The sequence below is a fragment of the Sitophilus oryzae genome, unplaced genomic scaffold, assembly GCF_002938485.1.
Source record: "Sitophilus oryzae breed Bouriz unplaced genomic scaffold, Soryzae_2.0 scaffold_395_pilon_pilon, whole genome shotgun sequence".
NCBI classification, from domain to species: Eukaryota; Metazoa; Arthropoda; class Insecta; order Coleoptera; family Curculionidae; genus Sitophilus; species Sitophilus oryzae.
The window spans coordinates 393092-417407 of record NW_022146968.1 but is presented as its reverse complement, the minus strand read 5'-3'; the positions used below and the strand labels follow the sequence as shown (position 1 = coordinate 417407).

General features: G+C 32.9%; 3 protein-coding genes across 3 annotated transcripts; 2 read left to right on the top strand and 1 right to left on the bottom strand.

The window, feature by feature from the left end:
- Positions 1–555: 555 nt before the first annotated feature.
- On the top strand, positions 556–4643 carry LOC115885496 (zinc finger BED domain-containing protein 4-like). Its single transcript, XM_030904439.1, has 2 exons — positions 556–844; positions 3169–4643. Exons 1-2 carry the CDS (start codon positions 556–558, stop codon positions 4641–4643), a joined length of 1764 nt encoding a protein of 587 aa, XP_030760299.1.
- Positions 4555–7520, bottom strand: LOC115885523 (protein FAM200A-like). Its single transcript, XM_030904474.1, has 2 exons — positions 7083–7520; positions 4555–6976 (listed from the first exon to the last, which is right to left on the bottom strand). The coding sequence occupies exon 2, from the start codon at positions 6965–6967 to the stop codon at positions 4865–4867; it is 2103 nt and encodes a 700-aa protein (XP_030760334.1). The 5' UTR covers positions 6968–6976; positions 7083–7520; the 3' UTR covers positions 4555–4864.
- An 8153-nt stretch (positions 7521–15673) lies between these two features.
- Positions 15674–16609, top strand: LOC115885495. Its single transcript, XM_030904438.1, has one exon. It carries the CDS (start codon positions 15674–15676, stop codon positions 16607–16609), a length of 936 nt encoding a protein of 311 aa, XP_030760298.1.
- Positions 16610–24316: the final 7707 nt, after the last annotated feature.

Below are 24316 nucleotides of genomic sequence, written 5' to 3'. Positions count from 1 at the left end.
GTCCATATTTTTATGTACGTGGACAAAAGATTTGTACATTATATGATCCTCCCCATCTCCTAAAATCAGTAAGCAATATATTTTTAAAATATAACATTAAGTTTGATAAAAAAATGATAGCTAGATTTGACCATGTCAAACAGTGTTTTTCAATTGACAAAAAGAAAAGATTTCAAGGTCTCAGGAAGATAAGGGAATCATATATGGATCTGAATAAGAAAAGCTATTTAAAAATGAAAGTTTGTGTTGCTGCTCGATTACTTAGTAATACCATGGCAGCTGCCCTAGAGGGTATGATTACAAGCAAACATCTACCTGCCCAGGCAATGTATACGGCTGAGTTTATTCACAATATGGACATACTTTTTGATTCATTTAATGGACGGACTCCCTATCCTGAATCTGGGAAATTTTATCGTCGCTGTATGTCACAAAAATCACCGCATCGTGAATTATGGAAAAGGTTAATAGTGCAGTTCAATGATTGGGAATTTTTGGGTGATAATGATTTTGTCAAAAAAAATAATACCTTGTAAGTCAGGCTGGGTAACAACCATGAAGGCAACTAAGGAACTCTTTCAAGAATGTCAAAAACTTGGATTTCGGTTTTTAAGAACCAGATCATTAAATCAAGACCCTTTAGAGAATTCATTTTTCTCCATACGAAATCTCAATGGTTCAAACACAAATCCAAATTGTACTCAATTTGTTAGTAGTTTTAAAACCTGGATTGTGAATAATTTAATATCATCAAATTCAAAAAATAAAAATTGTGAAGATGACTCTGGTTCGGTATTGGAAAATCTGCAGACATTCCTGGATGAGACCCCAAGCTTAGACACAGGTAAGTCACCCATTTCTAACTTAAATGATTACGAATTTAAAAATGTCGTTTTGCCTCCAAGCACAACTAAGTTAGATGATGCATACGAAAACCAAATTACTGCGTATGTTGCTGGTTTTATTGTTAAAAAACTAAAACTAGTTCAATGTTATGAATGTAGTTCTAAGTTAGTTAGTGACACCATCGAACCTTATCACATGTATACCCAGTTTAAGGAATATACCGACAATAAGCAAAGACTGATTTATGTTACAAAGAGTGTAGCAGATGCACTCGCCAAAATACATGAAATTATTTATTTTTTACTACCAGTCTATGGTCATGTGTGTCATATTTCAAAAAAAATAAGTATTTTTGCCAAAAATTATATAGATTTCAAATGGTTAACTTGTGAACATCACGCAGAATCGATAAAAAATGATATAATTCAATACTCTGTAGATTTAGTGATTAAAAAATTTTGTGATGATATTTTTAGGACTCAAGAAAGAACCAAAAAGAAAAGTAAATTTAGTAATGTTAAAATTTATTAGTTTAGTAGGTATAAGAGACCGTAATGTTTCATATCTAATACGGAAGAGTTCGTCAAATGTTTTTTTTTCAATTCCTATGATCTCAACTAGGTATGAGTGTCAACATTATTTATGTAGGCAAAAGAAGATGATTTATTTAGTTTTTGTTTTGAAGAGTTTATTTTATGTTATTTATTTTGTTGATTAATAAAAAATATTTTCTGATTAAAGGCAATTTGTGTACATAATATTAGCGAAAAGTCTTTCTCCCCCACCTCCACCTATTTTCCTCCCAAAAATGTCAAAAATGACGTTGACGTCAAAAATGACGACAAAATGACTATCTATTTACATATAATTCGTCATTTTACCGATTATTAAAAATTTTTGTCTGTTTGTCCAAATTAACCTACTTACATATACATATATCCTAAAACGAAAAACATAAAATCGCAAACTATATATAAGTCTGTATTTTGTTATAAATTAATACAAAATACAATAATTGGTCCTTCTTTCCATTCCCATTCGATTCTTCCCCTTTAATCGTTTTCCCATAAAAAAAGGAAAATTAAAATTAAGAGTGCCCTTAACCAAAAATAGTGAAATAAATTGAGATAGTCAAATTTTATATTTGCGTGGTAAAATGATTATAAATACTGTATTTATATCCTTTAATATCATGATAATATAAAATTTGACTACCTCCATTTATTTCACTATTTTTGGTTAAGGGCACTTTTAGTTTTAATTGCCTGAAAAATAAGAATAACTATAATAATAATTTAAATCTCCCGCTCTTTCATAGTTCGTACCTGTAGCCAAGTATAGAGGTGTGTCGGGATTTCAGTAATCAGTACTTTGTAACAGATACTCGACTGACGTAACTGTAATCGTTACTGACATTCAAAAATACTTATTACAGATATTTGTTATTTTATTGGGTAAAGTGATAATTGTCAATGTATCTGTTTTGAATAGTGAATCAATACCATTTAGCAGAAAATACTATGAATAGCCCTCTGTCACAAATATTTCGTAGGTAGGTGCACAGGTAGGTGTTAAGTAAAATACTGTTCAATAGACTCAATAGACGTTTCTGATTGTGTTAACTCTGCATGGATATTTAATGAAGTGGCGGCAACCAGCAATACGATTTCTGTCTATATAAAGTATGAATATTTGTTGAAAGATCGGCAACCCGGTTAACGATAACCTATTGTAGGCCAATGATTTTATCTTTGTTGGAAATTTGTGTATTTAACAATATGACACCCATTTTAATGCTACTCGTATCATTTAGAAATTAATAAAAAATAACGACGGGCATAAAATGCTTAATTGAAAAATCGGATTATCGATTATTTATAATTTGAAATATCCCATCACTAATTTTAAAACTGATGACCTTGGAGCGCTGTCACGATGGAACCCATACGTTTTACTTTCTGTAATTCCCAGAATTCCCTAATAATTCAAATTATCTTATGGCAGTTTGTTGTTTCGTTTTACTCTTGATCGCGTGGTAATGTTTTGATACGTTACGTGATTTATTTTATTGATCTTAGTTGTGCAATAGTGTTTAAGAAAATATTTTAAAACATATGTATAATTATTGAGAACCATAGATCAGAAGAGGAGAAAAACTAGTGATTTATGGAATATGTTTGACCCATTAAATCACCAACTTGCAAAATGTAAGTTATGCTCCGCTAATTTATCATATAAGGGGTCTGTATCTAATTTAAAAAAACATTTGTCACGAAAACATCCTACAGTGATTCCACCTACAAATTTTTTTTTCTACGGAAGTTATACAGCCTGCAGAAATCACAGAGAATACCCCAGTTATTATAATAGAATCTGCTCCCTCAACTACATCTGCAACAAACCCAGATAACAATGCGGCTTCCACTTCTGATAAACAATCGCAAATTTCATCCGCTTGCAGTGTTATTACAACAGAATTGTCTTCTATAAAAGCGACATCTCGTGGAACCAAATGGCAAACTGCGATGTCTCATTTTATACCAAAGAAAATGTCATCTACTGATAAATCTAAAGTTGATTTGGCCATAATGAAGCTTTTTACCTGGGACTTCCAACCGTTTACCATGGTGGAAGATAAAGGATTTAAAAATTTAATGAGCATTTGTGCTCCTGAGTATAAAATACCTTCGAGAAAATATTTTTCAAATTCTCTGATACCAGCAAAATTTGAAGAAATATGTCAAGATGTAAAAAATACTCTAAGCGAACAAGCATTAAGTGTATGTATTACAACAGATGCTTGGACCTCGTCTGTAAATGACAGTTATTGTGCGTTAACCGCTCATTATATAAATGAACATTTTGAAATGAAAACTGTATTGTTGGATTGTTCGGTATTTAAAGACTCCCATACTGCGGAGAACTTAGCAGAATATATCACTAAAATGGTTAGTGAGTGGTTAATTAGTGAGTCAGATAATGCTTCTAATATTACAAGTGCCGTTACTAACATTTTGAAATGGAAACATTATGGGTGCTACGCACATAAATTAAATTTGGTTGTACAAGACGCTCTTCGACATGTCAAAGATGTCCTTATGAAAGTGAAGGCAATTGTAACTTACTTTAAAAGAAGTAACGCAGCAACCAGGAAACTAGTAACTTATCAAGAACAAATAGGTATTAAACAGCCTAAGAAACTGTTGCAGGATGTCGTCACACGATGGAATTCAACCTATTTTATGTTACAACGTATTACACTTCTGGAAGAAGCTGTCAAACACTCTCTGGCCCTTTCAAACACTGATTTGCCGCTTCTAACAGAACACGAATGGAATACATGTAGAGAATTGTGCATGGTTTTAGAGCCATGCGCGGAAGTTACTACAGAGATCAGCAGTGAAAATTATATTACTGCTAGCAAAATAATTCGCGGGCTAACACGCGGGCTAAAGTTTCTTACCAAGCTCTCGAATCATGTAAAGATCAATTCAATAAAATTAGTAGTACAAGCATTATTGGATGGCATTGCTACTAGGTATTCAAACCTAGAAAAAAGTAAATCTCTAGTGTTGTGTACCTTTCTTGACCCAAGATACAAACATCATTTGTTTGAGGATGAAAAAACTACAGACTGGATAAAGAAAAGCACTATTCAGTTGGTTGCAGGAATAATTAGCAAGGAAAGTGTCATGCAGTGTTGCCAACCAGAAAACTACGAATATCGCTACGTCACTACACAAATTCCGCTACTCCCCGCTACGGTCGTGTCATTTCTAATTTCACTACAAATCTAGTCTATTTTGGAATTATGATTTATATAGATACCATTTGGCAATTGATTTTTTTCAATATAAAAAAAATTACAGCAAAATAAGCACTTTTATTTTGTAAACATATAAATATAAACAATAAATCACAAATAAATCCTTATCTGGAAAAATGGAAAATAAATCAAAAATATATTTTCTCTTTAAAAGATAAACATACACTTAAATTAACTAACTCTAATCGTGCTCTAATCTGAATCAGACGTGTCAGTGTCACAAACATTTTCTTTGGGGGCGGTGGACCTAGTTGCCTCATTTTTGGTTTTAAATTGGTACATGAACTGATTAAATTTTTGAAAATGGCTTTCGCTAATTGCATAACTCGTGCAGCATTTATTTTTGGTTGCTAAATCAATTTTTACTCTGAGAATATCACTCAGAGTATCAGGTGAAAGGCGATTTCTTTTTTTTGACTTAACATCAGTCATTATTGAAAACACTCTTTCCACGTCCGCGTTGCCGTGAGTTAAAGTAAGGATGATCAGAGCAACTATGCTGATATTTCTAAATAAATGCTCATCGTTAAAATTTTTCATGTCCAACAAAGTTGTCCAGAACGTAATTACATCATCGCATGTTAGACTTTCTTTTTCTTCTTCAGAAAAATATATTTTTATATTATTATATTCAGTTATAGCTTTTACGGGGTCTATTTTATTTTTAAATGTGTTACAAATTTCATCAATATCATGTTTTAGATTTACATTCAGAGCATTTTGCGGTTGTACAAATGTAATATTTTTATAAAATTTATCTTTAGTAGGCAATCTTTTAAATGCTTGGGCAACGGCTACTTGATAAAATTTCAAACACTTAAGTTTAAATTGTTCGTTATCAGCTTTGATACAATCTTTGAGTAAATTCATGGTATTCAAACCCACATTAATTTCTTCCACCGGAAGCAACACATTTGGATCAAATACATTTAATAGATCAAGTTCAACCTCACTCGTATAACAGGAGGGTTTGACAAAGTTTACACATAGTATCTTCACAAATCTTCTACTCTCTACATACATTTTATCTACAAGGACTTTGGAAGACTGAAACATAGCATTAAATGAATTAAAGATCGGAAGAACGTGTTTTAAAAATAGAAGATAAGCTTTGACATAGGGATTTTGCATTTCATTAAATATCATATTGCCTACTTGATTTTTATCTTCAAAGGCAGCTACTCGGAAGACTTCTAAAAGAACATCCCACTGATCAATTAGCCTTTCAACACAATTTGATAGTGCCAACCATCTGGTTTTGCTGGGGCTTATAATTTTAAGTTGAGCTGCCCGCATAAATTGTTGAAATTCTTCTAAAACTGACTGTCTCTTTGGACTTCTAGAAAAATAATTGGAGATATTTTGCAATAATGCTTCTATATTACTTGGCAATTCTTGGCTAGCGGCAGCAGCAATTAAATGAGCCGAGTGACACACACATCCATTTACAACAATATGGTGATTTTCGTTTAAGAGATAAGTCTTAAATGATTCTTTGTTCCCCATCATGACACTGGCGTTATCAGAGCAATAACCCACAATATTATTCACGCTTAAATTAAAATCAGTCAGACATTTTTTAAACAGGGAATAGAGACCTTTTGCTGACCCCTCATCAGCCTTGATGGGAATTAAGTCTAATAATTCGGTTTTGATTTTGTTTTCATAAATATATCTAACTAAAATACACAGGTACCGATAATTGCTGATGTCTGTACTTTCATCTACAAGAATAGAAAAACTGTTATTCTTCAGTTCACCACACAATGCCTCTTTAATTGTAGATGCAAGTACGTTTTTTAAAATGCTTGTGCATTTTGTACGCCTTAATTGCATATTTTTTGCGATTTTCGAATCACTAAAACTTAATTTACAAGTGTCGGTTACATGGTCAATAGAACTAAAACTAAAATTATGAGATGCAGCTAACAAAGTAAATCTGATATCTGCTATTATTAGATTTTTATCTTGTTTAGAAGACTGAAATATTTCAGTAATTGGTCTAGTTATTTGCGTTAAGTTCATATTTTTTAAATGTTTCTGACTTTTCCCATGGCTTAACAAATCACTTCTTTTGGTCCCTAAATTCAACTGGCATACTTTACACTTAGCTTTAGCTGGATCTTCAGTTGGTAGTAGCCATCGCTTAAAAATATCTTCTTCCATCCACTTTCTGGAAAAAAGTTGTTTTCGGCTTTTCTTTTCATCTCTGGCCAGTTCGTGCCTCATTGCCCTTTTCTTTTTCGGAGTAGATGATCCGCTTTTTCCTATATCAGAATCAGATAACTCAGACATATTGCGCCCCTGAAATGAGTGCAAATTATGTAATTTTTTATTGTGGTATTTATGCATATTTAGATATGTATTCTGCTTGAATGCATGTATATATGTATAAATCATATTAGCATACCTTTTTATAATACTAAATACACGTACAACCTACATTGCTTTTGTTTTGTTTACTTTAAAAGATTTTGGGAACCACCGAGAACTAGTAAATAGCGATCAGCGCACTAGAGCCTAGAGCCCTCTACCGCTCCCGGCGCTCTCTAACACATTTTACCTGGCACGCCACAGTGCCGGTTGATTGATTGATTGATAGATGTCGCTGCCTTGTTGATTTGAGTTTTAGTTAATAATAAATAAGATTAATATATAATAAAACACATAACTTCTTACTGCTCATAATACTTATGATAAATAATCTGTTTTAGAATGTTGACGTCATTACACGCGTCTAAGAGAATTAAAATATTCCGCTACGTCTTACTGTCATTTGGTTCCGCCGCCGCTACACCGCTCTTGACGGTAAATTCCGCTATGCGTAGCGGAATTCCGCTACGGTTGGCAACACTGGTGTCATGAACGATGTAACAATTAACGAAGCAGACACTTCGGGCTCTTTACCCAATCTTGAATCTAATCCCGAAAAGAAGAAAATATCAATTTGGTATAATTACGATAATATTATTAATACAGTAAAACCTAAGGGAACTTCAACATCACTGGCCATTCAAGAAGTTCAGAGATATATGGATGATGATCTCATTTCAAGGAAAAATAATCATGCACGTCAAGTACGTTTCAGTACTTGTCTATGGTGAGTTCTTAACGAAGTCGCCATCTAGCGGCCATCGTGCAACTAAATCGGCAACGAAACGGCGCGCCAAGAAAAACTCCAGCGGCTCACTGGTACATAAATGCGTACGCATTTTTTAGCAGGGCTATAGTTTGAAAAAGCATTTAATAGCCGTACACCTGCTTTATGTGCGAATTTTCTGCTTAAAGCTTGTTTCTCTTAATTTCTTCTCGGCTGTCTAATGAATAGACCGCGATTTATAGATTTTAAAGCGAACGAAAAAAAAATCAAACAACGAATACATTCCATATATTTTTCTTTTATCTAAGATAGATACCTTATCGTCTTTTGGAAACACGTGCATTTTTGCAGTTTTGTTAGTTTCTTTACAAGATGCAACACAACAGGAAAACACCATTTTTACAGTTAATAAATAATAAAACTATTTCTGACTATGATATTTAAAATTTAGATAGATAGAAAATTAAAAAACAAACCGGTATTTGCCGACGCATGCCCAAATTCAATAAAAATGAAAATTTTTCCTGCGAAAATCGGGCTTTTTTCACTGAAAAGATATTTTTTGATTTATCAGCAATCATTATCAAGTTGACAATATACAAGGTATTTTCTAATTAGTCTAAAAAAATTGTGGTGTGATTCCTCAGGTGTTCTTAAAATAATTTTTATATAACCATTGCGTCTAAAGTACTTCCTTTCTGACACACAGGGTGTTACAAATTAAAAAAAACGAGTTTTTTGTTTAACATAAATGGTATACCACTGCTGTTTTAAAGAAAATATATTTTTTTTCTTGACTGGCCATCCTTTTTCAACAAAATTGATCTTTTGAGTTTTTCTTGTTCATCAAACGGTTGTCAAGAAAAAAACATAAACATACTTATTAAGAGTCCGCCTTAATCCGTTTTCTAACGATTCTTTTTATTTTTTAGATTAATTAGAAAACACCCTGTATATGCATATCACAGGCAACCAAATAAACTAGTAACCTCTAAAAATTATTTTTCCTACCACTAGCGACATACCGTGTTTTTTAGTATGTACTAAATTATTTTATCAAAATTTCACCATATAAGTTTCCAGGCAATGGATGATGGCTCACCTATATAATGTTTTTATTACTATATATTATTTTACTGTTTGGGGATTGCGTGAAATTGTTGATATTTTTTGATAATACTAGAGCGAATAATTAATTTAGAAAAAAGAAATTTTACATCGTTTAAAAGATACAAAACAATAGTTGTGTCCTTAAAAAACAAAAATACAAAAAGGAAACAAAATATTTTATGTAGGTAACAAAAATAAAAATGTTTTTTGGTATGATATTTGGGTTTTCTAATAATATGAGCGAATTTCATTTTTATGAACTTTCCAACAAGCCGTCAGAAGTTTTTTTTTTCAGAAGGCTCTAACTTTTTTAATGGTGTACGAGCAGGTACAACCTGGCTACGTAAAAGTTGGGGTGGATTGCGGATAAGGAGTAGAATCAAAGAGTTGAAGGGAACAATGATATCTTTCAAAAAAAATCACTTTATTGGCAAAAAAACGGGCGGATTTCAAAATAATAAAATTAACAAGTGTTTTTAATATTTTCGTTAATGAAAAAAAATTTAAAAAAATGTTGAAAATTAAATCCGAACTTTTGAGAAAATATACTACTTATATTCCACGCGAGAGAAAATTACTTATTATATTTTTCTTTCGATATTATTATGTGTAATTATACCTGTAAATAAATAGCTATTATTCAGGATATAACAATTTTAACGCGATTTCCTCTTTTTCATTTTCATTAAGCATACTCTGTTGGGATTTATTTTCATTTTTTCTTTTGCTTGCTTCTGTTTTATATAATCTTCTTTGGGGTTCAATTTTCTTATTTGTTGAGGTACTAGCAGTGGTTATAAAATCGGAATGGAATGTTTTCTCATTATATTTATTTCTAATTGCCAGTATAGTGGGCTCAATTGGAGTAATAATTTTTTTAGCAACTTCAAGTTCCTCTAGAGATTGAACATTCTCAACCAGATTTATAAAATAAGCCTTTAACTGTGTCTTCCCACTTTGCAACATCTCTTCAGGTCCAAGCATGTCCTTGTTATTGCTGACAGCCTTTATTAATGAATGTTGTTCCTCCATATTGTAATTTTTTGATTCGTCAATCACTAAATCATTTCCATTAACATCTACAACACAGAAAGTTAGCTCTCATTTCATGTAGGTACTATCTACCTAAAATAAATATATTAAGATGAGCAACTAAACTGATTGGCTTGGCAATCTTAATTTTATTCTTATTTTTGTCTGTGACCTATATAACCAATTATATAAACAATAACTGTATGAACAATAATCACAATGACAATTATTAACCACTTGATAAATTTATGAAATTTAAATTAAGAAAATATTTCGTTTTAATTACCGTATGATCGAAGAAAAACGGCGTCCAGTTGGCTTGGGTTGGGTTATATAATTTTACATATGAAATGACAGAGATCTTCATTTCATAGCCATCGCTGACGCCGTTTTTTTTATCGTATGGTACCGGTATAATCGAAAAAAAACGGCGTCTAGTTGGCTTGGAAATGACGATCGCTGATATTCCCCATATAATTTTACATATAAAATGATTGCTATCTTTATTTCATAGCCATCGCTGGCGCGGTTTTTATTCGATCATACGGTACGATCACTGCATGTTAGTTAAATTTGATATGAATAAAACAATTAATATTTTCAAAATGGTTACTAGCAACTTTTCATTCCATGATAAAATCACTTACCTACGCCTACTGTTACGCTTTGTTGTATTCCCTTCTGTGCTTCAGTTACAAACTTTCTATATTTGCATATTAAGTGAATATGTTTACACATATTCCACTTAATGCTGGAATCTATGCACGTACAAGAATATCCATGTAAGCATACACCACATTCTTGGCATACTATTTTACACTGGCATGCTAGATTTCTTTCCTCAATAATATAAATATTATTTGTTGATGCTGATGGAACATGTCATGAGTTTTCGGTTGGTATAACAAGATCAACATCTAAGCTCTCACTAGTTTTGTATCTTGCACGAAGTTCTTTCATCTTAATTGATATTTTACCTTTGTTAAGTATTATTAAGCGTTCGAAAAGCTTATCTATTATGAACTTCATTATAGCTGCGATGGTTTGCTTTGGTTTGGACGACCAAACATGATACAACTTGATAAAAAAAAATTATCAAGACGTCTTACATGTTTTCCTCCCAAGTATAAATATTTAATAGTCCGATGCATTCTTTCCAAATGCATATTCGTATTTAGTCCAGCATTAATACGAAAGCAGTAAGCCCAAGACTTGATGTTATTGAGGTAGTATGTTTTAAAATATTTTCCAAACTGTACGGTACTCTCTTTTGATAGTAATGATTGAACAAAATGTTCAATCATTGTTGTGACTGCACATGGGTCTGTTTCCTGGAGTATTGTCCTTAATTGTTTGTAAACAACTACCTTAAAATTAAGTTGAAATAAGTTATAAAACTATGTATATGCATCAGTAAGCTGACAAACCCTATCTTCTTTTGAACTGATCTTGCTAAGGTTGTTCCTCCAAGCACGATCAACATGCCATCACAAAACAATCTAGTAAAACAAAACCCATTATTTTAATAAATAACAATGATATGAGATAAATTTTACCTGTATGTAGCAGGCATCATAATATTAATCCAAGCATTATAGAAAGATGAGGCCATGTCTGACATAAAAACTTTGGACTCTAGGGCTTTTCCTAGTTTTTCTTTAATTTTCAGAAAAAATATGGATATGACTTGTTCGTCAGCAGGATTCGAAATTAAAAAACTGCATGGAAAGCCCTCTCTAATGTCATCTAATACCAGCAGCGTAGTTAACTCAAATTCATAGGCATTTATCCCATGTGTACTGTCAATACAAATACAATCATGGCCATACTTTTGTAGAATATCTTGGACCATCTGTCATTATTACAAGTACAAAATCTTCTTTTCTAAGAAATGTATACTCCTCACATATAATATCTTGAGCTTTATAATATAAAATAGAATTATTACCTTTCATTTCCATGATCCATTATTCGACACTTATGGCGTCATTTTTATGTCTGACTGAGGTATTGTTTAAGTTAAAATTATTTTCTATGTTGTATAGATCTTTCCTTGTTAACAATGGAGTCTTTCCAGTTTACAATTACTGACCGAATCTTTTATTTCATCTAAAATTGCAGTAAAAGGTAATTTAGCTGCAATTTTTGAGGCAATTTTTTTTTTCTGAAACTGTCAATCTCAGATGGCCCAAATCGCCTTCATGTCATGAGTTTTCATCCACAATACTCTATATTTTTTTTGTTCTGAAATTTTCAAACATATTTCTGCAGGACAGTAGCCATTAATTTTGCTAGAGCTTTGGCTCTTTAAAGGCGAATACCTTTGCCCTTTGAGTGAAAATATCTAGACCTATGACATCTGTAAATGATTTGCTGCCTTAAATTAAAATTTATTTTTTAGCAAGTTTACTTATATACAGAGAGTTTGTTGTTTCCTCTAGATTAGTTTTCCACTCAATAAATTCTCCAAAAGTTAAAAAGGATGCTGTTTCTGACCTAATACTAATGTCATGTATAGACTGAAAGTGACTTGTCAGTTGGGATCTAGTAAAATCTTTATAGTGACATAAAAGACATTTTTCCTTAAAAAGTTTTCTGTTGTTTATGCCATGTTGAGCTTTTTTATGGCTTTGAAAATGGCGTAAATTAGAAAAATGTTTTTTTTTACAAATCGGACAGGTATATTTGAAGACCTTTTCAGCAAGGAGCATATTTTTCCTATCTACAAATAAATATCTACATTATACCAATTATTAATAATCATATCATCGGTGAAATGTGATAAACTGCTAACTCCATTATTCCTAATTTTACAGGAAAGCATAAAAACGGTACAAAAAAATATGTACACATGTCGGAAGTATTTTAATGTGTTAATATGATAAAGAGATAAGAATTTTATTTGCTGGGGAACAATAAAACATAATATTTCGTGTTACTTAATTTTTTCAGACACAATAGGGAGATAGCAGATATTCGTCTTGCAGAAATAAGAAATAAAATTATGTTTCTGGAGATAACAACCTTTATTTTTTGAAATTTTGAAAATGGAATTGAATATTGCCCAAACAGATTTAGAAAGATAATCAATTAAATTTAAAAAATATGATATTCATAACCATATATTTATAATATCCTCGGTCTAGAAGCAAAACATACAGGTCCAAAAACTAATAAATTTTTAATGCATTTTTAAAGAACTGAAGTAGCAGCATTTTGGACTTAATGAATATGAAAAAAATTTAAAAATTAAACTTATAATTCTTAGAAGATATGGTAGAATCCTTATCAATAATAATTGTAAAAAAATAGGATAATGCTTATCCTATTTTTTTACAACGGTAGTAAACCGAGCTTGGAAAACAGTGCGGTCATTATAGGATGAAAACATCGTGATTTTATTAAATTTTTATTACTTTTCTCTTTATTTTTTTAATTTTTATAAAGATTATGTATCATATACGTTGAAAAACGTTAAAAAATAAAACTGATTAGGTATTATGGAAATTCTTGTACAAGTAATGGTTATTTAAACTATTTATAGCACGCCGATGAATTGCTCGTATATAGAGAATTTCGTTTTCCCCTTACCCTTTACGGATACACCGTATTAACAGAACGGATCGACGCAGGGTCGGACTGGCCATATTATTATTTACCGTTTTTTCAAATAAATCCAAAACAACCGAGTTATTTCACTTTTAAAATTTCTTTTTGTTAAAATTTTGAGAATCACTGGATTTTCTTTCTTGTAAATTTAATCTACCTATGTTTCCATATTACAAACAAAGTATGTTTTTAAACTAAAAATTAAAAAAGAATCCAATTTTTTTTTAAAAAATTCCAAATTTAAAAAAAAATTCGCGCAAAATACCTCATAATCGTGTTTCTTGGGTCGAAATATACTATCCCTAAAAATATTTGCACTTATTTAAGACTCACCCTGTATATAATAGGGAAAAATTGACCAAAACGTAAGGCGAAAAAATACGCCAAAAAAAATCGACACTCCTTACATTGCCACACGGGCCCCTTTGGCCTAGTGCGACCCTGGACCGACGCGTACTGTACTAAAGAAACATACTAGTAAGAATCCGTGTGTTTGCTTAGCGTGATCGTAACGGAAATTACGGAGATAGCAGCATTTCGGTGACTATTTTAGATCACTGGGAGTTAGCAGATATTATTGAGTTAAAATATGGGGCCAGTGTCACAGAACTGGGCCTATTTTATTGCAATAAATTAGTAAGAAAATATTAAGCATCATAAAAAAAATCATTTTGGAATATATTTAATTAAATGCTAGTTCTTATAGCTAAAATCCATATGAGGATTCTAAAAGATGGAATCTAATAAATAATCATAAAGCTGTGTCTGTTTTCCGATATTTTTTATTACGAAGAGCATTTTAAGTTGTAAGGACTACTTTCTGTAATAAAATAATTTCCATTTATAATTTTCTTCATTTTTCCATATTACTGTTATAAATTTAATGTAGAATCAATGGAATAATAGATATCCATTTTCAATTTTAAAATTAAATAAATTGTTTCACAAAATAATTTAGAATTACAATTGTACCATTTGCGTTACGTACGTCAAAATACTTGCTTTAACTCTTGTTTACACGACAACGTAACGGCAGACGTAACGTAAGTTTCTGCGTTACGTGTCGAGAGATACGTATACGTATTGTGCCTTGCTTTAACTGTCTAATATAGTCCGCACATAAAATATTTGAAATTAAACAAACTCTCCACAACAAAAATAAACCGTTCAAATTAGGTTATAAGAATTTGACGGCAGTTATCAATTTCAACGCATGCGGGAAGCAAGGGAGCAAAAGTGGAGTGCGGCTCTCTAGCTTCTAGTGCTTGCCAGGTCGAGGTAGACTATCAAAGTCATCGAAACCGGTCGACGAATGGGTAGTCTCCTTGGCCTGACAAGCTTTAAGCAGAAAATTCGCACATAAAGCAGGTGTACTGCTATTAAATGCTTTTTCAAGCATAATCTTATGGAGTTTACTGGTGTTTTCATTGTGACGTGCATCAAAAATAATTTTAATAATTATTTCTCTATAATAAAGCTATTAATATTTCATTAACGTATATTTTTTACCAAACCAAATCTAACCTACAAAATATACGTTAATTAAATATTATTTGAACAATTTGTTAACGTATATTGACGATAGACAAATATAACAGATATAAACAATATAATATACCTAAACAAATAATACAAAAACTAATAATATATTAAGGTAGGTGTATACAATATCGCCATGTTGGCAATTTCGCCATGTGTAGTTTGTATTCCTATTTGATAGTTGGCGCCACCGATTCTGCCTTAGGGAAGAAATTTGCGACAAACAACGAGTAACGGTTGCTTTATAACCTCAAATTTCATTTTCGTTGTGATTTTACCGGCAAAACATTGTTTAGTGAAACCGCCTTCTAAACGTTATTAAAATTTTGTTGATGTTTAACATCCAAAATCACTTGGTAAGTATTTTTTTCAATTAAGTATCTTATACAGTATGTTTTCAGGTATTTGATTAGGCCTCAGTTTTAATTTTAAAGGTTTTTGTAATTTTTGTAAACAAACAAATCTCTGACCAATATCCCTGATAGCAATACCGCCACTTTCATGTATCGCCAGTGGCGATATTGCTTACACCTAGCAGAAGAACAACTCTGTCTTTTTCTTGATACTCTCCTTGAGTTTTTGCATATGTATTTTTTATTTTTAGGTAAACTATGCCTACAGAACGGAATCGAGGTATACGGGAAAAGTGGAGTGAGGAAAATATGCAAAATGCTATTGCAGCAGTACGGAATGGCATGTCCAAGAATATGGCGAGTAAGCAATTTTCGGTACCTCGTGGAACTCTTAGGGATTACTTAGCAAAAAATGTAACATTGAAATGTAGCATGGGTCGTAAATGTATTCTCACCAAAGAACAAGAAACAGAATTGTGTTCAAGGATTATTCGATTAGCAGAAGTAGGGTATCCGCTAACTTCTAAGGTGTTGCGCAGATGTGTCTTTAATTTTTGCGACGCCAACTCTATATGCCACTCATTTAATGAGGAAAAGAAGTTAGCTAGGCGTTTCTGGCTTAAAGGCTTTTTTACCCGCAGTCCTCAAATTCGAAAGCGGAAGGCTCAGAGTATGAATCCCGCCAGGGCCCAAAAGTTAAACCGGTTTATAGTGAATGACCACTTTGTAAAACTGCGTGAAATTTTGACTAACCTTAATGTTATGGGTAAACCTCAGCACATATACAATATGGATTTGAAAGGGTGTCGTTTGGCTCTCCATCACCAACAGTCGGTTCTGGCAAAGAAGGGAGCCAAACGAGTTCATTTTGTAGCTCATGAACATGGACAAAATGTCACAATAGTTTCCTGTGGAAATGCTTTGGGTTCTGCAGTTCCTCCTGTAGTGTTATTTAAGGGAAAACGAATGAAACAAGAATGGACCAATTCTCTACCACCAGGGAGTTTGGCGTTGATGACACCCAAAGGCAGCATGACCACAGAAACCTTTAAATTATGGCTTCAACATTTTTCCAAGTACAAAGTTCCTGGACCATGCCTATTAATTTTTGATAGTGCCAAATGTCACTTAGACTACACAATTGTCACCGTTGCTGAAGAACTGGGCATCACCTTGTATTGCCTTACCAAGTAATACAACCCACGAACTTCAACCCATGGATAAGGCTGTCTTTCGCTCTTTTGAGCACTATTGGGATGATGAAGTTCTCAAGTACTGGTCAAATCATAGAGACCGTTCTTTAACAAAACAACGTTTTGGTGCCCTTTTTTCGATTGTCTGGGATAAGTCCATGACCCCCTCTAATATTAAATCTGGGTTTTCCGCCACTGGCATCTTCCCCTTTAATCCAGATATTTTACCGGTTGAGGCATTTGCACCAAGCAGTGTAACCGAATATCAGGATCATCAAATATCGCCAAGCTTACAAGTAAGAACAGAGTTTTCAATCCTTCCAAAAAAATAAAAAACCGAGAACGAATTAGCAGCAGCGATGAATCTGAGGATGAAACTTTTGAGATGTCTGATAGTTCATCGGAAGACTAGTAATCAGAAATTAGTAAATCCTCCGAAACCACTGATGAGCACGATGTTTCTTTTAATGATATGCTTAATACACCAGAATTAGCACAAAAATCCGATGGAAAATTCCGAAAACCAGCAATTAACAGCAGAGCACAAGTTGTTACAAAAGATCTTTTTACTGAATTTACAGCCGGAAACAAGAAGACTAAGTCAGTGGCCACAACTTCAAAAAAAAGTGTACCAAAAAAGAAGACTGAACCAAAAAAAGTAGAAAGTTGATATTGCAAAGCATGCCGAGAAGATAGAGTTTCTGATATGCGCCTCTGTGTTATGTGCCAATCTTATTTGCATGATGACTGTCTAGGATTAACAAAAGAAGTCAAAATAGAGGGATATATCTGCCCTTACTGTTCCTAATTTTTGTTATTATTTGTGTACTTGCCTGGCCTAAATAAATACTATTTACAGAAATTAAGTTTTTCTTTACTTTTTTAAGAATTTATTTAAAATTCAACATATAAAATAGTTGGCGGTATTGCTAGCCCAGTGATGACAATATCGCCAATTTACAAAATAAAATAAAAAGTTAACAAATATCCTCTGTGTGTTTAAAATATTACCAAACAATTTAAAACTATTAGTAAATAGCCTAGATAATGGATCTTACTTATAAATTTTGATACCAAATATTAATTACCTATTGAAAAAAAAATTAAAAGCTTAGCATGGCGATATTGTATACACTTACCTTATAACGTCCGCCTATGACGGGGTCTCATCTTAGAAAACGCTAAAGACGCTACAGAAAACAAACTGATTTGTTTTCAATTGCGTTTTTTGCGAGACACACCGAACGCTACTCGCTTTTGGTGTAGTCACTCCTATATAATCCCATTATTTTGTTTTAGTCGCTAAAGACGCTTCACGCTAAAAACGCAAAAAACGCTTTCTGTGTGGCCGTAGGCTTAGGGTGTGCGAAATCAGTTTTAGTCCAGTCATGTTCTAGTCCATTCATTGTCCAGTATTTGTTGGATATAATCATAATGAACGGATAAGAAGGAAAGTATAATGAACCATATATACATAGAACAAATGGCGGAAGACGACAGAGTGGTGATGGTAGTAGAATAACAAGACGCACTAAAAAACGAGTTTGCGATGGACTTCATCACACAGCCACTCGCGTCCACTGCTGGACATAAGCTTCCCGCTATATAATCTCTGCCACTCCTCACGATCTCTCGCAGCATTCATCCAATTTGTATTGATTCTTTTTATATCCTTGGACCAGTGTGTGGGTGGACGACTTTTACACAATAAGCGTCCTGGGCCTCCACTAGATAATTCTCTTAGTCCACCGATTATCCGATCTTCTTGCCAGGTGTCCTGTCCCACTCCATTTCAAGTGAGTGATTCTGTCCACCGCGTCTAACAACCCAATCATCCTGCGTATAGTTGTATTAGGCACTTTATCTACAAGAGATAGGTCTAACATGGCTCGTTCTATTCTTCGTTGCGCTATTGCTTATTTTGTTCGCACTATTTTTGGTTAAGTTTAGAGTTTCAGAACCATATGTCAGTTCCAGTAGAACGCACTTATTATACACCTTCCGCTTCAGACAGATTTGAATGTCAGACCGGAATACATGTCTTAATTTACCAAAAATTTGTTTGTGTGCTTAATTGCGATGGACTGAAAGAGAGTAATGGGCTAATGAAGAAAATAGAAAAAATAGAATATCCAAAAATTCCAATTTCATTATTATTGTTTCAAGTGAAACATTGTCCATTACCTTTAAACAAACAGGCCTACCCTATCGTCGATCTGGAGATGTAAACAAACGGATAATGAACGATCTCTGAAAGTCGGGATCCCGGCGACGTAGACCACAGAGAACAATCGCCGTCGTAAATCATGGGGCCCGGCCGGCGCGGCGGCAACCTTCTCAGTTTTACCGCCACCGCCGCTCCGTGGTACGACCTCCCGACTACCGTACGGATTAAAACGTACCTAATCTGAATTTATTGGTGGTACCTACCTTTCGGTCCTTCTCTTCTTCATGCAAGAAAATACCGCACATAAAGCAGGTGTACTGCTATTAAATGCTTTTTCAAGCATAATCTTATGGAGTTTACTGGTGTTTTCATTGTGACGTGCATCAAAAAATAATTTTAATAATTATTTCTCTATAATAAAGCTATTAATATTTCATTAACGTATATTTTTTACCAAACCCAAATCTAACCTACAAAATATACGTTAATTAAATAATATTTGAACAATTTGTTAACGTATATTGACGATAGACAAATATAACAGATATAAACAATATAATATACCTAAACAAATAATACAAAAACTAATAATATATTAAGGTAGGTGTATACAATATCGCCATGTTGGCAATTTCGCCATGCCATGTGTAGTTTGTATTCCTATTTGATAGTTGGCGCCACCGATTCTGCCTTAGGGAAGAAATTTGCGACAAACAACGAGTAACGGTTGCTTTATAACCTCAAATTTCATTTTTCGTTGTGATTTTACCGGCAAAACATTGTTTAGTGAAACCGCCTTCTAAACGTTATTAAAAATTTTGTTGATGTTTAACATCCAAAATCACTTGCAATATTTTTTCAATTAAGTATCTTATACAGTATGTTTTCAGGTATTTGATTAGGCCTCAGTTTTAATTTTTAAAGGTTTTTGTAATTTTGTAAACAAACAAATCTCTGACCAATATCCCTGATAGCAATACCGCCACTTTCATGTATCGCCAGGGGCGATATTGCTTACCCTAGCAGAAGAACAACTCTGTCTTTTCTTGATACTCTCCTTGAGTTTTTTGCATATGTATTTTTTATTTTTAGGTAAACTATGCCTACAGAACGGAATCGAGGTATACGGGAAAAGTGGAGTGAGGAAAATATGCAAATGCTATTGCAGCAGTACGGAATGGCATGTCCAAGAATATGGCGAGTAAGCAATTTTCGGTACCTCGTGGAACTCTTAGGGATTACTTAGCAAAAAATGTAACATTGAAATGTAGCATGGGTCGTAAATGTATTCTCACCAAAGAACAAGAAACAGAATTGTGTTCAAGGATTATTCGATTAGCAGAAGTAGGGTATCCGCTAACTTCTAAGGTGTTGCGCAGATGTGTCTTTAATTTTTGCGACGCCAACTCTATATGCCACTCATTTAATGAGGAAAAAAGAAGTTAGCTGGGCGTTTCTGGCTTAAAGGCTTTTTACCCGCAGTCCTCAAATTCGAAAGCGGAAGGCTCAGAGTATGAATCCCGCCAGGGCCCAAAAAGTTAAACCGGTTTATAGTGAATGACCACTTTGTAAAACTGCGTGAAATTTTGACTAACCTTAATGTTATGGGTAAACCTCAGCACATATACAATATGGATTTGAAAGGGTGTCGTTTGGCTCTCCATCACCAACAGTCGGTTCTGGCAAAGAAGGGAGTTTTCAAACGAGTTCATTTTGTAGCTCATGAACATGGACAAAATGTCACAATAGTTTCCTGTGGAAATGCTTTGGGTTCTGCAGTTCCTCCTGTAGTGTTATTTAAGGAAAACAGAATGAAACAAGAATGGACCAATTCTCTACCACCATGGAGTTTGGCGTTGATGACACCCAAAGGCAGCATGACCACAGAAACCTTTAAATTATAAGCTTCAACATTTTTCCAAGTACAAAGTTCCTGGACCATGCCTATTAATTTTTGATGGTGCTAAATGTCACTTAGACTACACAATTGTCACCGTTGCTGAAGAACTGGGCATCACCTTGTATTGCCTTACCAAGTAATACAACCCACGAACTTCAACCCATGGATAAGGCTGTCTTTCGCTCTTTTGAGCACTATTGGGATGATGAAGTTCTCAAGTACTGGTCAAATCATAGAGACCGTTCTTTAACAAAACAACGTTTTGGTGCCCTTTTCGATTGTCTGGGATAAGTCCATGACCCCTCTAATATTAAATCTGGGTTTTCCGCCACTGGCATCTTCCCCTTTAATCCAGATATTTTACCGGTTGAGGCATTTGCACCAAGCAGTGTAACCGAATATCAGGATCATCAAATATCGCCAAGCTTACAAGTAAGAACAGAGTTTTCAATCCTTCCAAAAAATAAAAAACCGAGAACGAATTAGCAGCAGCGATGAATCTGAGGATGAAACTTTTGAGATGTCTGATAGTTCATCGGAAGACTAGTAATCAGAAATTAGTAAATCCTCGAAACCACTGATGAGCACGATGTTTCTTTTAATGATATGCTTAATACACCAGAATTAGCACAAAATCCGATGGAAAATTCCGAAAACCAGCAATTAACAGCAGAGCACAAAGTTGTTACAAAAGATCTTTTTAGTGAATTTACAGCCGGAAACAAAGAAGACTAAGTCAGTGGCCACAACTTCAAAAAAAAGTGTACCAAAAAGAAGACTGAACCAAAAAAAGTAGAAAGTTGATATTGCAAAGCATGCCGAGAAGATAGAGTTTCTGATATGCGCCTCTGTGTTATGTGCCAATCTTATTTGCATGATGACTGTCTAGGATTAACAAAAGAAGTCAAAATAGAGGGATATATCTGCCCTTACTGTTCCTAATTTTTGTTATTATTTACTTAGTTACTAAAAGTTTGTGTACTTGCCTGGCCTAAATAAATACTATTTACAGAAATTAAGTTTTTCTTTACTTTTTTAAGAATTTATTTAAAATTCAACATATAAAATAGTTGGCGGTATTGCTCGCCCAGTGATGACAATATCGCCAATTTACAAAATAAAATAAAAAATTAACAAATATTCTCTGTGTGCTTAAAATATTACCAAACAATTTAAAACTATTAGTAAATAGCCTAGATAATGCATCTTACTTATAAATTTTGATACCAAATATTAATTACCTATTGAAAAAAAAATTAAAAGCTTAGCATGTCGATATTGTATACACTTACCTTATATTATATAATATAAATATATAAATTATAATATATTATTTTAATGAGAGGATCTAGCTCTAGAATTTTGCCAAATTGAATTTCTTAACTTATTGTGTATTAATATTTTATCTTTTATATTTTTTAAAAGAAAATCCTTGTTAATTTAAGTAATTATTATTGACTACTACAGATGTTGTAAATTATAAATTTTTTGTTTGTTGTTTTTTGATAATTTTCTGGACCATTTGCAAAATTTAAATATACCTATTTCGACAAGCTTGTTTAACAAAAAGGATTTATAAACATAACAGTTATCAGATTTAATTCCCAGGCAAATAATATTTCTTAAAAATAATTTATTTTTAATTTTGGTAGCTAAGAATTCTTGATCTTTTTATACTTATCAAAATATCTTTTGAAAGTGGCCATTGATCTGGATACAACACGGTCAATTTCTGTATCAGCAATTACAAGGGATCTTGGCCAGTAAAACTTTTATTAAGCAAAAATACCTGTGAAGAATCTGCCAAATTTAATTTGATTGAAAATTTGATTTACAATTGGAACACATAAACTTTTCAATCACTCGTCTAACTAAATATCCGGAATAATAAAAAATTGGCAGATTCTTCCAGGCTCTTTTTACCTTTCGGTAATAAAGGTGCATTCTCTTCCAATTCAGATTGCAGATCATTGTCGCTATCTGAATCTAGAGAACACACCTTCTCTTGGGTCATGGTATTAATTATATAATGGAAAATAAATTTCTTGCAGTTTTTAGGTATATAATAAAATTATATAAGAGTTTCTTGCCTTGAACTGCTAATATAGAAATTAATTCCACGCTGTGTTCGTCATAATGTGGATCAGCCTGCTTGGTATTAATTATTATATTATTTTTAGGAACATCCTTTTTAATTCCTGACAAGAGAATTTGAGTGTCTGTATCCTCTTCACAATTTGAAATCTTGGATGGTGACAATAGACAAGTTATGGTTTTAATTCTAAAGAATAGTCGAAATGCTTTGGCGGTTGGATTTAAATTCCAACCACCACGTTGTCTAGCCATTGAAAACAAATTTTCCAAGTCCACAAAAAATCCAAGCCTTGGTTGAGCCTGTTCGTTAGAATAAAATGGATATTTTCCTTTTTTTCGCTTTCAAAAAGTGGTTCTATCGCGTTAATAGTTTGGATAATGCCGTCAAAACATGGAGGTCTACTTTCGAATAATCCTGTCTTTCCCTTTTTATAATTTAACTTTCGTAGAGATTTAAATATACTATTACCTTTTTGAAAAACATCTTTTACTGATCTACTATGTTCACTCAGTCCACAATTAAAAGGAGTTCTTGCAAATGGGCGTTTGCTGTTAAGAGCATCAAATAGATTGTTCATGGTCTCAATAAAATCTGCTGTATGACTGCCTATTTCATTTGGTATAAATCGCTTAGTCACACATTTTAATGGCAGCGGCTATAGTATTTGAGAATAATTGCAATGTTAAGGAACACGACATCTTTTCAAAAGAATTCGGGTTTATATATTTTCCGTTATTTTTGGGATCGTTCTTATTGTAGGGGAAGATACATCAATTTCGTATGTTTTTCTAATAACATCGAAATTAATTGTTTTCTCTCCCAAAAGGAACTTCTTAGCGGACAACAAATTACTCCGAATACTTTTGAAAAGATGCGGAGCATCAAACAAAGCGAATATTTTGCTCTTGTTAAAATAAAAATAAGGGTTGTCCTTAGTAACACTGAGTAATTTAAAGGCGGATCGATTACTACTTCCCTGGTCACAAACAATGGCTTTCGGGATAAAACCTATATCATGTAGGGTTTCTAGGATATACTCAATTAAAACATTTTCCATAATGAATAAATTTCAAAATTTCCATAATGAATAAATTCCTCTGATGGAGAAAACTAAAACATGCGTAGCTTCTTTCGGTTTGCGTCTTAAGGAGCCTAAGTCCTCAAAACCTTCTATAATATCTAGTTTTTTGTTGTATTTCAGACATTGTTTGATTTTTTTTTCATTTTTCTCCATACCTGTACACTTCAGCTTTAGACAGGTTTTTTATATTATCATCCACACCAGTTTTAAAATTATTCTGTCCAATCCATTTTCGAATAGTTGATGTAGATGGTAATATAATCCCCTTTTGCCTTAAAAACTTGTAAGCTGAACGTGATTTGTAATAAAATGATATAGCCAACTCCTTTTCGTGTTGGGAGTAGAGTGTTCGACGTTTACCTCGAATTTGCATCAAAACAAATGTTTTTGCAGTTATAGATAAAAATTATAAAAAAGGTAATAACTTTAAAATGGTTAATTTTGATTTATTTAATTTATCTTTTA